The sequence below is a fragment of the Callorhinchus milii genome, unplaced genomic scaffold, assembly GCF_018977255.1.
Source record: "Callorhinchus milii isolate IMCB2004 unplaced genomic scaffold, IMCB_Cmil_1.0 Scaffold5, whole genome shotgun sequence".
Classification (NCBI taxonomy): Eukaryota; Metazoa; Chordata; class Chondrichthyes; order Chimaeriformes; family Callorhinchidae; genus Callorhinchus; species Callorhinchus milii.
This window is the reverse complement of record NW_024704746.1, coordinates 14,847,473-14,865,397: the sequence shown is the minus strand read 5'-3', so window position 1 is coordinate 14,865,397 and position 17,925 is coordinate 14,847,473. Positions and strand designations below refer to the sequence as shown.

At 38.3% G+C, this 17,925-nt stretch overlaps 2 protein-coding genes across 3 annotated transcripts in view; one reads left to right on the top strand and one right to left on the bottom strand.

The window, feature by feature from the left end:
- LOC103174737 (choline transporter-like protein 5) overlaps window positions 1–3,548 on the top strand; it is a 129,596-nt gene extending 126,048 nt beyond the window's left edge. The window contains 1 exon segment of the mRNA XM_007887273.2: window positions 1,185–3,548. Within this exon segment, the coding sequence (XP_007885464.2) occupies window positions 1,185–1,288 (104 nt within the window). The 3' untranslated portion in view covers window positions 1,289–3,548.
- A 2,377-nt stretch (window positions 3,549–5,925) lies between these two features.
- Window positions 5,926–16,975, bottom strand: lhx8a (LIM homeobox 8a). Of its 2 annotated transcripts, XR_487374.2 has the most exons (9): window positions 16,767–16,975; window positions 14,897–15,049; window positions 13,679–13,800; window positions 12,211–12,431; window positions 11,441–11,544; window positions 10,607–10,702; window positions 7,585–7,762; window positions 6,411–6,565; window positions 6,183–6,243 (listed from the first exon to the last, which is right to left on the bottom strand). XR_487374.2 is itself a non-coding variant. In XM_007887274.2 (8 exons), exons 1-8 carry the CDS (start codon window positions 16,845–16,847, stop codon window positions 6,167–6,169), a joined length of 1,032 nt encoding a protein of 343 aa, XP_007885465.1. In that variant the 5' UTR covers window positions 16,848–16,975; the 3' UTR covers window positions 5,926–6,166. The 2 variants fall into 2 exon arrangements, 1 of the variants encoding a protein (XP_007885465.1); XM_007887274.2 differs by lacking the exon at window positions 6,411–6,565 and having other exon boundaries at window positions 5,926–6,243.
- Between the last annotated feature and the right edge of the window lie 950 nt (window positions 16,976–17,925).

Here is a 17,925-nt window from a genome sequence, read left to right as displayed (position 1 = left end):
TGAATGATTTTGATTTAATTCATTCAAGTATTTATGAGATATGACCTGATGGTTTGATGAGAAGAAATTGTTGTATGAATTTATTTTAAATCAATTCAATTTATGTATACTTAAAGGGATATGAATATAATATCCACAAGGTGGGATGTGGGAAACTGAGCACTCCAAAAATCAACCCAAAATCATCATCACAACAATTAAATGATTCGTGGTCAATGATTTATACATACAATGAGACCTGGGCTGAAATGAATTCCAATATCACACATCATTTAATAGGAGACTGAGTATTTTCTATGCCCTTATGACATCTCAGTTTTGCTCCTCGTTTATTTGCACACAGTGAGGCATTTGAGGAGCACATTTTCATCAGCACATTTTATATAGACATTAATATTTTCTATTTATTCTACTTGGATTATTTGCTGCTGTGAATTAAAATCAGAAGGGGACATACACTGGTTTCAATATAAAAACAATTGTCAGCATTTAACGTACAAATTTGGAAATTAAGTTGGTGCCTGTATCTTTGTTTATGGAATTAGAGCCTAAAATAGAACATCTAGTTTCCAGGAACAAAAAAGACCAGGCTTTTTATATAAGTTTTTTGTCCTAAACAGATTCAACGAATGATATTAATTTTGGAGATCGATAACAAAATATGGGTCATTTATCACCCAATATATCTATAATATATCGTGGAGTCCTGTAGCTCAGTGGTTAGAGCGCTTGCTTTGCAAGTTCAATTCCAGGCAGGGCGAAACCTTGGGCAAGTTTCCTTACTCCACACGCCTAATAATAATCCCTCCAAAACTAAAAACAATAATTAAATTGGTCATTTTCAATCTACGACTGTTTGTGGGACATTGCTGTGCGCAATTGGCTGCCGTGTTCGCCCACAAACATACAGTCAATTCACTTTACAGTGTGTTCTGTGAAGCGCTTTGGGACGGCCTCCCGACGTGAAAAGCGCTATATCAAATGCAAGGATTATTATTATTATAATAATTGCTGTATGATCACCAAGAACACAAGTTTGATACTCAATGATCCTCAGAATATCAGAATGTTGCAAAATACAGCCAAGCTAATTTAATAAGTCACTGATCATCAACTTAAAATATTTGACCCAGCTATTTAACTTGCTTTTGATCCCTGTAATCATTTGCAATTCCTCTTCATAGTGGAAGATTTAGAGAGAAATGATGGCTCACCAGAGAAGCCCTATTTCATGAGTAAGTTATTGAGGAAGATTCTGAACAAGAAGAATAAAGTCAAGGAGGAATGAAGAATATGGTGCAAACTACGTCATTCCTCAGCTTGTTTGCATAAATATTAGGTTGTCCATATCGGAATTTAAAAAGTCAAGCAAATCCGAACAATATTTCGTGACCATGCTTTGTTAAAATCGACATGGTTAGAGAATTTGGAAGCCTAGTGATAAGTGGCTACAAAAACAGGAAGATGTGTGAATATGTAAATGTACACTAAGTATTCCATTGTAGATAGGTCAATAGAAAGGTACTTTTATTTCAAGCTTTCAACAAACTAATGGTAAATCCCAAAGGCAACAAATTGACAACATTCCAGCTAAGGAAGAACAGAAAATACCATTGAAAATAATATTCTATTGGAAATAATGCCCGCAGTATTTAAATGCCTACATCAACATCAAAAAATCACCCAAAGCAGAGCTATTCCTTTATAAAACCTATTTACCATTGCTGATTTTATTTCAGCCAATATATTAACATCAATTTGATATTTCAAAATATTATTTCTGGCTGATAATCAGTTCAAGTGCCTTCTCTTCAGTGTTGGTCATGAGTCCAGAATGGTGGGATACTATATTACTAGTGACTGACAGAATCTCCCAGACTGAAAATAACACAACTTTGTGCTAAAAGTAGCAAAGGCATTTTGAAATGATTCCCTTTGGGTAGAAAAACTGAGATGACTTGAGATAAAAGTGTTTTAGAACAATGCAGATTTCCCTAAATTCCTGTTAAGAGCAAGTTAATTCTTAAATCTATATTCTCAGATGATCACATGTTCATGGGTAATAAACTGACAGTGGGCAATTCTTTTAAGTTAGGTGTATAAATAATAATACTTAATGTAACATTTAATTCAGTGACAATTACAAAAAACCTTTTAGTAATAACCATATATACTACTAAAAACATTTTCAGACTGATTTACTTTCTTATTTTACATCAATGGTTTGCATTGAGAATATTTTTAAGCTTCCAGTGTAAATTATTTATTTAAACACTATCAAAACTGGTTCAAAACATTCCGAGCTAGTCAGTGGTTTTTACGCTGACTGTACTGTAAAAGTTGTCAGTAATTACTGGTTTGGTGACATAACATGTGTTATGTTCTATGATAATCGTGCCTAATGTTATAATAAGAATTCCTTTTTAAAACCTTTTAATCATGTACACATATTGTTGAGGCTCAGTATGCTAATTACATTGCTGTGCTGTTGTGGCTCCAAATTATTCCAGCAAGTAGCTGGAAACAGCTTCACACAAAAGAACAAACCAAATGTGCAGACTATTTGAGGCTAACTGCAACTGACTACATGTCCAAAGCATACAAGAACACCACAGTACAACCACCAAAAGAACAACTCATATGCATTGCAGAGCCAGTTCTGGCCATGGAAATAAAACAAAGAATCCTTAAATGAACATTACTTTCCATTAGACTTATTCCAATATACAAAGTAGCATCTTTGTAAATCAGATGTGCAGTAAATGCCAAATACATACAGCATTTTTTTTATAAGGCAAAGGCTCATTACAAATATTCAATTGGAAGCTCAAATATTCCTGCAAGAACAAACATCAAGAACCCATTATTTTTAATAATATAAAAAATATATGTAGCAATGGCAATTGAGTAAAGCATTTTTACCCAAAATATCCCAGACAAAAATATTCTCGCTCTTTCTCTACCCCAATCATTGAATAAATTAGAATGACAAAAGAAAGCTCGATAGGAAAAGAAGCTTGCTCTTAACCAGGAACTTAGTCTCATAGAAATAAATGAGAAAAATTAATTGTGTTGGGAACAAATTTATTAAGCAGAATTTGTTTTTATTACACATAATAGCCTGTATATCTTAAATGTACCATTTGCACAACTACACACACTGATAAATTACTTAACATTTCAAAATTATTCTAAGAGTAAAAGATATTATATTACATACAGTGATCAGGGCTGATGCATCAGTTCATACTGTGTTTCTTTGCAGCAACTGTACCTGGTAAAATACTGAATAGTTATCTTGGTATTTCTTCAATACTGCAAGGAAACATTGGTTAAATTTTATTAGTCTTTTCTAAAACAGACATGCAAAATATTGTTTATATAGCTTTTTTTTAAAGCTGTTGTATTATTGGGAGCCAGCGGTTAATACTGAATATAAATTCAAAATTTCCTTAATGAACAATTGTGTACCAGCTAGATCTGGATTTCAGTGCATATGAATCAAATTCATGTTTGCATGTCTCATTTATAAAGTGTTATTTTACAAATATTTTATGTATTTATTAACATGCCATTTATTTCTATTACACCAAAAGATAATTTGCATGAAAAGTGAAGCTACATCTAATCTGTGCTTCTGCTGTGCAGAAATCTGACTGATAGTGCCATAATTTTTTGGTAAATAACTTAAATGTTTGTTATTTCAGGCAATGTATTGTCCCTCAATGCTTTGCAATGATAAAGACTCTATGGTACTGGGTTTTATTCAACATTAATATGACATTGAAATATTACATTTAATAAACTTTTAGGTAATAAATAATGTGATCACCTCATTGTGTTCAATTAACTGCTAATGGTATGAATAATTCAATTCTTCAGACACACAACCCAAATTCTCATTTGGTATTAAAACTATTAGAATCATTCCTTGGTGTCTCTTGTCATAAGTCTATTACTATATCAGAAATGGCTATTCATTGCACATTAATGGCAGAATTCTTTGAATGTAGCAATAAGGGATAATAGTAAAGACAGGATGACAATTTGTTGAATATCATCCATAGAGTGTTTAAGCCAAATCAATTGGAGTGCCACCGTGATAAATTAATACCTCACTTCACTCATCTGCACATAATGCTTTCATCAAATATTAGAAATTGGACAGGGAATCGAAATCTTGCCGACATGCAAAGTAATCCTTTCTTCCAAGATTACAAAGATGTTCTATCAAAAACATGAATTAAAAGAATCTCTTGCTGAAGCTGTCATTTCTCGTTCTTAGCTTATGAATCATACATTGCCTGCTGCACAGCCTCTCCAGCTTAGACGATCCCCATTATGCTGCTGCAGTGGACAGGGGATGCCATTTAAGTTGAAGAAGCAATGCAGTTGACAAAGTAGACTTCTGTGTAATGTTGAGTGATAGCTGGAATTACTTAGATAAGCTAGAGCTCTTCAGCCTAGGAATATCTAAGAGTGGACCTTACCGGTGAGTACACAATACTTAAAAAGGAGATACACAGAAACAAGAGTTCAAGGTTTTTAAGTGTCATTTTAGGACACCAGAATTTTTTTTTGACACAAAGCAATTAATATCCTGAATGGGTAACTGGAAAGGACACCTTTGGTCTGTACAATGAAACCATTTAAAGAACAGGAAGATGGTGAGTATCCTGGAAAGATATCAAAATGGACAAAACAATCTTCAAAAAGCCTCTGAATTATTCCAAAAGAATGACTAACTTTGCAAACAACGTGTGCCAATCTCAGATCATTCAAGTTTTACAAGAGTCAATTCTTGAGAATTATGATTTGGTATACCATGGAGTCACTAACAATTCAATTAAAACTGGAATACAAAGAATATTCTAGGATATTTAAATAAGATTCATTAGGGCATTCTCATTAATGGAAGTTATCATTTCATTCCACAATGAATGTTTCATTCGCACAAAATGTGTTTTACGTGAAAGTGTGGGATGATATTTTAGTGAGACCCTTTGAGATAGCAGTTCAGATTATTTTTTGCTGCTTCAGATATATTAGCATTAAACTAATCATATTAAAACACTTTTTAATGCAGGAAAGTTGGTTTAACAGTTGTCTGGGTCCAACAACTTAGAGGCTGTATTAAAATGGAGTTAAAAAATGCCAATTTCCAGGTTGCCAGATGACCTCCAGTGTCACTTCTTATGTGTCAAGCATTCACAAATGCCACATTATTTCCTCTGCGAAGGGAAATCTGCTGTATTTCCCTGTATGATCAGGTTCTGAACATTGAGTGGAGTGGTTACAACAAATTGCATTTATATAGTGCCCTTCACATTAAGAGGATGTCCCAAGGCACTCGACCTGTGCAGTGAAGTGTTTACATTCAAGCTGTGGGTTGGATTCAGGAAGGGTTGAATGTGGTGGGAGGTGGGGAGAAACATGGCTGAAGCAGAGTCAAACAGGTCAGACAGACCGTGATTGAGGTGAGGGAAGAGATTCTGGGTTGGAGTTCCAGAGAATGGGGCATGTAGCTGCCTACCATTGATGGTGGGAAATGTGAAGTAGGCCAGTGCCTGCCAAGCAGAGCGAGTGGGTGGGTGGGGTTTAAGAGGGTCACAGAGTGGGGGCAAGGACGCAAATCCAGCAGATAGATCAACGAGATCTTCTTAAAAAAAACTAATTAAATGTCTTCATTCTTTCATGAGGTAATCCAACAAGGCTTGATAAATCAGCAATAATCCAACTCTATAAACATCAGTAGCAAACATTTATTTTGTGTAGTTCAGAATGCAACAATGACAAAATACTGAACTTGTTAATAGGACTTCACAAATGTAACAATTCCTGAAAGAATCATTAACTAACACTAGGATATGGTTTGCAACAAACTTATTCAAGGTTTAGGTTAACACATTTCATTGAAAATAACTTACAAATATATCAAAACTAGTGTAACATTTATACTACAGAGATTGTAAACATTTTGCACATTGCAACCGAAAGATCAAAGTGCTCTGCTGATGTCAATAAATAGGAAAATTAGAGGGAAAACAAAGTTTATCTGCAGCAACAGTACTGCGCATTAATAAGTAAACTAAATGCAGTAGATTAATGCACTTTGCATTCATCTTCAACCTGAATACAACAAAATGAATTGCTGATGTGAAAAAAATCAAGCATGGCCAATGGGAAGTTGTGTCATTGCACGAGATACAATTGGTTGGAGTGCCAGGGATGTTGGTGAATGAGCTGTTAATAGGACAAGGAAGGTAGAGATTAGATCACTATTCACAAAATAAATCAAATTCCTAGATTGCATTATGTAAATCATAGCACAATTCAGTTACTCATTTTAAAAGTTATAGTTCAGTTCAATTAGAGTTATGTTATACCAATGCAGATTTTAAGGTAAGTACTTTTTTCCAAAGTTGCTCCAACTTTCAAAGTGTATTCGGCTCCACAATGGCTCAGCACAAGTCACATCATATAGGCAAATAGAGTTCCAGTCTGTGCTGAGTGAGCTGATCTCAGCCAGTGTGGCACTAGGGGGCACACAATTAGCTTCAGTGCCCTGGTTAGGGAGGAGAGAAAATCAAAACTGAATTTCCAAAATGCAGTTCACTGATCTGTACAAGTGAGTATTCAATAATGGCAATATTTGAACTCGAGTGAAATGCTGTACAGACATTCACTACTAAGACTCATACATGACTTGTCTTTTGATCAAGGCACAGGAGGACATCTGGGGAACCATTTCCCAGCAGAAGGTTGATAGAGCCCAACACTTTCAGGAAAGGTGAAAAACTTTTTAATTTAATTTAAAAAAAAGGCAAGGTAGGAAAATAATCTATACTGAAAATAATTGAATAAATACAAGTAAAAATGCAAAAGACAAAAGGATAGCAGAATTGAAGAGTTTTGAAGTTCAAGTGTTTTTTATATAATATAAAGTCACACAGCCCAGGAGACTGGAATGTCACTATTCTAACTGGAATACAATGACTATTTCTGGAATTACTCCTTTGACTTAAAGGGTTTCAATTCTGTACTATTTTTCATCTAACTTTATACATTGACATGAAAGCAAGTTTCTGGAGGAATGCGCATTGTTGTGGCTCAGAAGATTGCCCAATTTTCTCCAAGACCCAGCTTCATACACCAAATAGAATCACTCCTGGCTACGAGTTATGTTGGGACAATTGCAACTCAGCTTCAAATTGATACATATCCAGTGTCCAGAATTCAATATTGAATTAACTGTCTCCAAAGAAGACTGAAGGATGATAGGTGGGAGGAAAACATTGGTGTTGCATGGTTAGAATTAGGGAACTTTGGGGGCATTAAAAAAAAACTTCACCCATTACCTTAAAAGAATTTTGGACATTTGTTGCTACAAATTGATGCGAACATAGAAAACCATTCCATTACTACATTATTGTAACTTTGATCATATAAATAAAAGTCCAGCTTAAATAATACACTTTAACATTTTCCTGAAAAGCTTCCAACAAGAAAACACATTCCACTTGTACAAACACATTTCTAAGAAAACAGCGCCAAGTCCCTTACATACAGACTTTATGAACTTACATTCCATGTACGTGTGTAAGGCAGTCAACATTGGTCCATCTGGCGCTACATATGCTGAATAGGTCATTTCCTCTAGCATGGGTGGGGAAAGTCGAGCCTGCTGCACAGTCATGGTAGTAGATGAATGATTGGGGCTGACGTGTTTCTTATGACGTGCTCTACAGTTCTGAAACCAAACCTGTAAACATTTTTCGAATTTAATGCATGCAAAGCTGTACTCCAATGCAATTATATCATACCATTTTCAGGACTTAGTGTTACGTCTCTTACATCAATGGCAAAATCAGTTTAATATAGTGCAATAAAATTTAGATAAATATGTTCAAAGGTAAAATCTGAAGCACGCTGCTATCACATTGAATTTTATGAGATGCAGAAAGCAAGATTAACATCTGAAGAGTCTTATTAAGAACAAGAACATTACGAGTTCAAGCTGAAAATCAGAGCAAATATAACTTATATATTTGAACATGGAACTTGCCTCTCTCAATCTCCTTTCCTGAAAGTAGTGACTGATGTGGGATAGAATTCAAAGTTTGGCCCCCATCAGGCAAACTCCCAATGTTAAAGATTGTACATGATCATAAAAGCATCTCAATAGATTCTGATCTTTAACAACCATTTGCATTTTCATAATGCCCTACACACAGGATAGCATCTGCACAATGAGGGGGTTGGACACCGAGTGAAGGAGATGGGGGAGGGGAAGGATCTTGTCCTCAACATCCACTTTTCAAATATCATTGGGTTGGAAGTGATATTTCTGATTTTCTTTTCACTCCCTACCTCAAGGTCTAAGAGGCAAATTATTTTGGCACTGTTTACCCTCTTCAGCTGAAATCACACATACTGAATGCTAAAAGTCCACATGGTTATCAGCCATTCAAGAACCTCTATTAATATTTAAAATAGACACATTAAGAATTTATGAAGCTTGAATTATCCATTAAATCATAAAGAGCAAATGTGAGTAGTAAGGAAAAGTACTATTCAAATACATTAAGCAGGTTTGACAGATAATACTGCATACAACCAAACATTAGCTAGCTTGAAAGTTAACATTACCTGAACACATCTTCATTCAAACTTAAGTATCATGTTGTGCATTAAATACACAAGCTTCAAATCCTATTCTGGAAGATGTTACTAAGCTAAAGCAATACAAACATTCTCTTTACCATTTCTATGGGCCATAGCCTGCAAAGAGCAATGGTGTTTTTTTTAAAAAAAAGACTCGGTACTTGAGTCAGCATTAAAAAACGTGCGCAAAACAAACTGGTAACAACTCTCCAGTTTGGGGTAAGGAGACTGCCACTATAATATGGGAGCGATTAGAAGCTCAAAGTGAAGAACTCATATGCACAGATCTTTTTACAAATTAAGCATTTACATTGATTGACAAGTCTCAAATTTGAAATACTGGAACACGGCATCATCAATAGTGTAGTGCAGTCCCATGTTTCCAACAGATCATAATATGTTGCTGTCAGTTTAATATCCTCTGAGTCATCTGGCCAACTTTTTCCTTCCAAAGCAGAACTAGCCGAGACACTTATCCAGTTTAAAAACAATCAATGGGTGCATGTGTTACATGGCCAACACAAGTTCAGTGTTTATCACTTGTTAACTCAGATTATGGAAGCATTGGTGGCCTGTTGACACTTTGTATAATTTCTATTCACAGTATAAAATTTTAGATATTCATGTACTCTAAGTAACCAATAACAGCAAATTACATTTGTATAGTGCCTTTCATGTCAGGAGGACATCCCAAGGCACTGGACAGTTAGGGATCCTCACCTGAGCTGGGGGTTGGGATCAGGGAGGGTGGAAGGCAGGGAGGGTAGGGGTAGGAGGATGACCGAAGGAATGGTCGAAGAGGAGGGTCTTCAGATGGGTTTTGAAGGAGGCAGGAAGGGGGGGGGGGGGGGGGGGGGGGGTAGAGAGCCAGAGGGACTATGGGATTGAGTTCCACAGGGTGAGGGCAGAGATGCGGAAGGTCTGCCCACCAATGGCAGGCTGGGTGAGGCAGGGGACGTGAAGCAGGCCCCAACCAGCACCAACTTAATTCAACAGTCCTGAGAAAAACCCTCTCATTGGCTTTGTTGTAGTATTTTATAATCAGTCAGCAAAACTGGATTCATTTAGGAACAATATCAGACAAATGTGGAGCAAAGTAAAAACCAAAACATCAATAAAACAGCATCTTCCAAACACAATACAACACATAAGGGGATTTGCAACAAGTACACAAGCTTCAAATTACCATCAATAATGTATCAAGTTAACTAAAATATCATGTCACAGTGGACAAGCAGTTGAAATGAATGACACAATTATAAATATTTGGTTCCCAAACCATGAAATTCTAGAACATAAACAAAATTGACATTTTGACCATAACTGCTTAATGGAAATTGTAGAAAGTAGATTTGTGTCAATGCAATGAGCTCAGAAAAAAAATACTATTGGAAAGGTTTCAAGTCATCCGAGGATTCAAATGAGTTCATAGGGCTACAAAATGGAAATGCTGAGAGAAACACACACCACAAGTAATTGTGTTACAGCCTGACCTGAACACCGTCTCAAACTTTCCTTTTTGAATACTAGTACATGTCACAAGTTTAAACTACTATTAATGCTTTCTTTCCAATAATTTGGACAATGCAATCACTATTGGCTGCCAAATTTGGAATATTCTGATTTTAAATCAGTAATAACAAAATACTCACTAGGTCACAATAGCATTGAACCCAATGGTTTAAACATGGCAACATTTGTATTCAAGATGAAGTACCAGGAAAGTACCTGTAATAGTGTACAGTTTTTCTTAAGGGGTGGGTGGGAAGATTAAAAAAAACCAAGCTATTTCCCGACCCCTGCTACTAGTCTTTTGAGGCAGGCACTCGGATTTGAAGGCCACTCATAAGTTTCGTACAACATTTCTATTAAAGCTCAAAAACTCAATACCAGTATTTTACACAAAATCCAACTGATCATTTAAGGGTGTAAATTGTTTTACCTGTATGACACGTCTGCTTAGTCCAGTTCTATCTGCAAGTTTTTGCAGAGTTTGGGCATCTGGATTGTTGTCTTGTGCAAACTGTGCTTGCATAATCTGCAAAAGTATCAAAGGTTTTATTAATAAACTTCCTAGATGATTGTTAAACTCCTATGTTCTTTTCAAATTACATATAGATATTTTGGAAAATGTACAAGATGCTCATGCCACAGGTTGGCAAGATTGCAAAGTAAATTCACACTGTTTGGCACCCACTCTAACTACACCTCCTGTTCAAAATAAAAACCTCAACAGCAACAAAATGACATTTATAGAGCGCCATTCACATCGGGAGGACGTCCCAAAGTGCTGAACAGTCAGAAGTCGAGGCCCGAGCAAGGAGGAGGGGTGGTGTAGGGGGGAGAGAAGGCAGAGAGGTGGGAGGGAGACCAAAGGCACGGTCGAAGAGAACAGTCTTGAGACTAGCCTTGAAGGAGGTAAGGGAGCAAGCGATGCGAAGGGACCGCGGGATGGAGTTCCAGAGTGTGGGGGCAGAGAGGCCACCAATGTGTGCGAATATTTCCATTTGCCATACCAGCCATTGAATACTTTTGGCCAATGAATATTTCCCTGGTACATGATCTCTACTTAAAGTGTACTGCTTACAAGGAAATAACATTCACTTTATAAAAACACAAATCTTGTCAAACGCTAGCTCAAGTATTTCAAGTATAAAAAAAGCTCACCCAAAAATTGAAATGAAAACCATCTTAAAAAAAAATTTGCAAACTCGGAGGCTGATTTAACAAAAAGAAAAAAAAAGTTGAACGAAGTTGTGAATGGGAAGCATTTTACCTGAAGCTGTTCTGCTGTGAAACTTGTACGTGCTCTTTTCGTTGGCTTGGGTTGGTTTACATCTTGTTCAGTTGGCAATGCTCCTTCCATACTGATTCCACTCCCTGCGATTGAATTACACAAACTAAGAGAATAGCTTTCATCCCAGTGATTAAGTTATGTAAATAGCTTTTTTTGAAAAAAAATCAATGGTCATTTTCAGGAATGCCGCAACACTACAGCCTGAAAGGAGTTTCAATATTTTTTTAATACTACTTTTCAGAGTTTCGGTATTACAAGTACTTTCCACTACACTTGCATGCAAACTGAACTCTTACAGCCAATACCCTAATGGATGCATTTTGAACGGCTCCTGCAACGTATGGAGGCATCAGCATTAGTCCAAACTCAAATCAGAAATCAAAAGTAGATTTAAAATAAATGTAAATGTCGCCAAGTTGCAGATGTCCAGATACGATTTCGCCACCAACATACAAACATAAATATTAAAAAAAAACTGAGATCCTTAGAAAACAAAAAAAAAGCTCAGGTCTGGGTTGCCTGAATTAATTAAGTATATGTTTGCCCTTTGGTTGAAATAGTCAAAAGGACTGACTATTTGGAACACGAATTCAAGTCGTCGTCCATTGAAAGTTCAAACCTTCAACCACAACAACAACAAAAAAAACCTCTCGGTATCTTTTTTAAAGTTTCGTTTCCCAGAAGAAGAAGAGGAAGAATAAAAAACACGCGTAACGATCGCAGGTTCTGGGAATGGATGAAATTATTACCGTTTTCCGACGCCCTTTTTAGGTTTTCTAACATACAGTCGTAGTGTATTCGACAGAGGACCTTTTCTTCCACCAAAGCGAACTCCTCGCCTGTCGAGAGCTGTCTCTTGCAGGAGAAGCAGGCGAAGCAAGCCAAGTGATACACATTGCCCTTAGCCCTGCGGACCCAGTCTGTGGAGTGGATGTGGCGGCCACAGCGAGAGCACCGGGTACCGTACCGCCTGCAAAACACAACCACACCAAACGCAACCCTGTGCTATCGAGAGAAAAGCCTCCGGGGTGGAGGGGGGGTCGGTCGTCTTTCGCACCCAACACAGAGGAGCTCAGATATGCAGTCAGAGACCGCAGCAACAACAACAAGAAGAAAAACAACCGCAAAAAAAAACCCCAACAACAACAACCACGCAAGCGCTTGGGCAAGAACGCGATAAGTTTGCAGGCAAAGCCAGTGACACATTCTCTCCTGATTTGGGTCGGAATTTCGTACATTACAATTTGCCTGTATTGTATTCCCCCCCACACACACACACACCGCCCTTTACAAAAGCTACTGCCACAACAGTGGGCGGGTGGATGGGGTGGAAAGAGAAAAATTACGTGAGAAATCCTAATGCTGCAGTCCTTTTTTTTCCTGGAAGGTACAGTTCCGATTGCCAGTTGTTTGGGAGGACGCTGACACATCGATGCCTCTTTGCTCCCATTGCCAATACCTCATGCACTTTGCACTTTCCAGAATAGAAAGTGAAGAGAAGATCACTTGATGGCATCGATATTTTGAACTCGCTGCCTTCCCAAACTTGCAATAACCCATCTAAAGCCCAATGGGTCCCCAGTGAATTCAGGTTCCTTGTGTTGAATAGCGTCGTTTGCAGATGATATATCCTGGTTAATGTTGTGTGCGTGCTTGACGTTAAAAGGTTGTTTTTTTTGACGTAAGTTGATTGAAAAGGTTTGAGTGGTACCGATTTAGTCGGTGGTAAATTGGAGCTCCACAAATTGTTGCTTCGAATCCCAACATCAGAAAAGTTCATCATATACTCGTTTCCCAACAGATACCTCAAATACCTATAGGCCGGTCATGATCATCAATTCAGCCTCTACAACTTGAAGGACTACTTTACGTTTCGCTGGTTCCATTGATTTAACACATTTTTACATTCACAAAATAATTTGAAATCGTTTTCCTCTTTTTGTTTATATATATATATATATATATATATATATATAAAAAAGCAGAGACCCTAAAGTGAATACATTTAGTAGCATTCATCTATTAAAAGTTGGGATTCCGAAATGAAACGAGCACTTTTTTTTTCTTGGTTCGTGTTTAGTTTTGATCAGGTTATTGGGCAGTACATAGACAACAGTCGATCAACAAGAGTAAAGCTCCGGCGCAGACTCTGGCCAACAAGCGCTAAGAAGTTTAAAATGATCCTTTCCATTTATAAGTTTGAAATAAGAGCATTACCTGAAATAATCAAATTTGCAAAATATTTCTTGGTCCTTGATGTAGCAACTGCTGTCCTTGCCTAATGAGGTCCTGCAAACACTGCAGGCCAGACAGCGGACGTGCCAGCACAAACCGTTTACCTACACAGGTCAAAAAAATATATATATACATTAGCCATTCAACCCCAACACAAAGCATAGCAGACAGGTGAACAACACAGCTACAGCAGCAACACAGGGGCAGCCCAGAGAACATAAAGCCATTCAAACATCACAGCCCCAGACTTTAGGCAAGCAACACTTGTAGGTTGGAATAAACAACTGGCAGTGTAATCACTGCAGAAATGATTAGGCCATCTTAATGTACACACTCGAACTGCACCGGTTATATCTCAGGCAAAGGGCGCAGTTCAGTTTACAAAGATGGGGGGGGGGATTCTTATAAAAAACCGAGTGCTTCTAGTCGGGTTAACACGCCAACAAATCACATTATTATGTGTCTGAAAGTTGTTACAAGGCATGTAATTTGGCTACTGCTGCACTCAAAAGAAATCCGGATCATAACCCCGGCCCCATCATCCTGCTCCAGTACACTGAAGTTTGCAGGATTAGCTCGAACTTTCTACGTTTAATAAACATTTTGTAAGGGAAGGGGTGGGAGGGGGGGAAAGAGGAAAAGGATCCGAGTTAATTAGAACCGATTTTAAATATGGGCTAAAGGTTAAAGTACACTGATCATTTTCATGTAGTGTTGAACCTTAAAGACAACTATAGAAAAGCAATCAATCAAAAAGAGCACGAAACAGTGGGAGTCACGCACACAATCAAAGCCTGTGGTTTAGGAATGACCCGACAGACAATAAAACACTTCACTGTACACATAGTTGAAATGAAGACTCAATTTAAGTTGCCTTTTAGATGCAGCAAAGCTTTACAGCGTACGCGACCACGTTTGCAACTGAAACTTTTGCCAGTTTAGACATTTGGTCTCATATTTCTGGCGACGCAAAAACAATAAATAATACAATGCTTTTTGCCCTTCAAAGAATTCCCACGTGAGATCATAATTCTTTAAAATAGAAATAAACAGGTTCGACCTGCTATGCGATTGCACGCCAAGGAATACATATATATATATATCAAACGTCTGAGGCTGACAGTTGTGAAAATGCATTTCTCGAGTTCAACCACAGTCATTTTTTTTTAATTTCATAGGAGGCAACAATATATTTCTCACCTTGAGGAGGTATCGGTCCACGATTTCCAAGGCACAGCTGCTACAGATGTTTTTCTCGGTCCCTGAAGATGCCATGGATTGCGGAGACGAGGACGGGGAGGCTGGTGTGACTGGGGAGCAGGACTTTTCTTTGAAAACTTTCTCGGGATTAATCTGAGTCAGAAACGAAAGGTTAACACGCGCGCACAAACCCCTGCAAACCCCGAGCGAGACATTGAACGAAGCGTTACTTGTACCGAACTGGAAGCGACCCTGGGGGGTGTTTTGCTTCCTCCAAAAGGCACCGAGTCTTCACAATCTTCAGACATGACATTCAACTGGAAGAAAAATACAGTTTCGACAGATTCCGCACAAGGCCCCACTGGGTTCTGAATTGCTCCCTTGTGGCAGTCTTTTTAAACAAACATCCACAAACCAGTGAATAATTTTGACCACTTGCTCGTTCGCTATGACAACGCTTATGATTATTAAGATGCAATTTGGAAAGTAAATACCCTGGACTCCGTTTACAAAAAACAAAGGGCCACTTGACATGATAGTTAACTCCCATTATAACAGTGCTGGTTGCATTTTGCCAACCGCTACATAGAGAACTTGCTCTCTCGCTCTTCCCCGGTTTCACAAAGCTTTTTCATCTGCACATATCAATTGCTAACGCCAATCAAAATCAGGTTGGAGTCGGTGGGAGAGGGGAAATTGATTTTGTAGTAACAATTAAAACAACCCTTTGCCCCCCCCCCCACCCCTCCCCTCCAAACGCCTTTCACAGGGCAACCTGGAGGTGAAGAGGTTTAATGGGGGGCACTTGAAAGATAATTATAGCCGATTCGCTGTGCGAAATGTTTGTTCGATTGGCAATTTAGAGAAACAGAACAATTACTGGTGCAGGTGATTCGCGTTGACAAACGACCACTTAATACATCGTTCTGGCCAAATCCTCCCCTAATTAAAGGTCAGAAAATCGAAAGAGTTTTTTTTATAAATAGAAAAAAAAGACACACACACACTCACACACGTGTTTACTGATGATGCCGGTGCTAATTTCCAGCATTTTGACAAATATCTATTCGAGGCAATTTTATATTATCGTTGAAGGTTTCTACAGTCGCAATAAAAGGGCACAGTGATGATGATCGTTACTTTGTTCAAGTTCCATAATCCATGTGATTTGTATTGAAGTGCTAAGTATTTAAGTACATCTCCAACGTTATGTCAGTGTGTAGAGACAAAAACTGCAGTTTTTGCTAATCCTCATTTCAGGACGTAGCATCAGCAGCTGTGCCAACACACAGCCTCTTTAATAACCAGCTCCGAGGAATATGCTCTCAACACACGTTAAAAGCAATTTTTTAAAAAAAACACACACACACAAGTCCAATATATTCACCAAAATTAACCCCCGCCTCCCCATCATCCCTGTACATTTTAATATACTTTTATATTGAAGTGGAAATTCGAATCGCCCGCTCGCTCGCCGATGGCCAGAGTTAAGACCGCAAATGTGACACGATGTCAAAGCCTTTTGGAGCTGCCTTTCGCTCCTGTTGCAGGCAATCGCCCCACGGTCAATGCCCTCGTGCTTATCCTCGCCATCGTCTCGCTTTGTGTATTACGGACTGAGAGCCTCTGAGAAGAGTGAATCCACACGCGAGAAATCCCTCGACTTAAAACCGAACAGAAGTCCGTCTGCAAAAGCAATCACCGATGCCATAGAGTGGGATCTGCTTTGCGATTCGACAATGCGTTAAAGCCGATTTTTGTACCGTCTAATAAAAGTGTCGACATGTTGTGAGGAACCCCCACCCCTTCCTTTTACTGCGGCAGCAGAACATACTTGTGACATGTTAAACCCACCATGTACCATTCTTACCTTGTCCAAAGCCTCGCTACCCGTGTAGTTTTCTTTCCCTTCCATTCGACAGACAAACAGTTCAGTGCTCTTCCAGTACATTGCAATCAAAACTCGTATTCCAGTCACAGAAGGTTTAAGTGGAATTTTTCACGACTCTCTTTTTTTTTGGCCTTTAGTCCAAAGCACCGCTTTCGTTTCTCTACGATTCGAACTGAACTGTTGCCTGGTCTTGTTAAAAAGTTACCTTTTCAAGTGGGTGGAACTTTCCCAAACTTTTCTTCCCCCCCCCCCCCCACTTCAACTTCCTGACCGCACCTTCCCACACAAAACACGCATTGGGCATGCAGGAATTTTATTCATACATGTCTGCAAAAATAGTTTTGGGTATTGTTTTGTCCAACCAGCAGTAGGCACACTCTCACTGGTAGCATATCTATCATCAGTTACATGACTTTACTGAAAACTAAACAAAGATTCAGGTTACATCTCTACAGCTTTCAGAAGGAAAGAAAGGAAAATAAAAACATTTAGTCACTGCACGCCATTTTCTCCCCCGCACAAACACTCCACATCCTCTTGTTTTCCAAAAAGCGACACACACAGCAATACGCTTGTGTGCAAAATAACATAAGACTGTGCGGAGTCCATTGAACGCCCACAGAGACACTGCTTCACTAACAGCTCATGCCATCTGAGTCACATTAACACTATTTCAGAGCTGGCAGCTGCAGATGATGCCCACGAAGTACCAAGATAAGCTATTGAAAACACAGCTATTGAAAACCCAAACTCTGAAAAAGTTGCACTATCCTAAAAAAAAAATTCAATGTGCCACATAAGACTCCCCCCTCTCCCCAAGATTGTTTATGGAACATGGAGCTGGAAGCAACGCTTTCACAAATTTTTTATTCGACTGTTGCAAGCAACAATCACCTGAAGATTGTCAGTATTTAGCACAACAGTTACACCATGCGTGTGTAATTAGTACCTAAAAAGCGGTAATGATAAGCATTATGTAATGATAAGCAACCCGGGGAAATTTCTCTTTGGTAGAAACCTCCACAGGTGGAACGAGGGGACGCGTGAATTTGTTTCCACTCAGATGAAGGTTGACATCGGTTGGCCACATGTTGCATGTGTCAACTTCATCCTTTCAAGGGGCATTATTTCAGGAGAG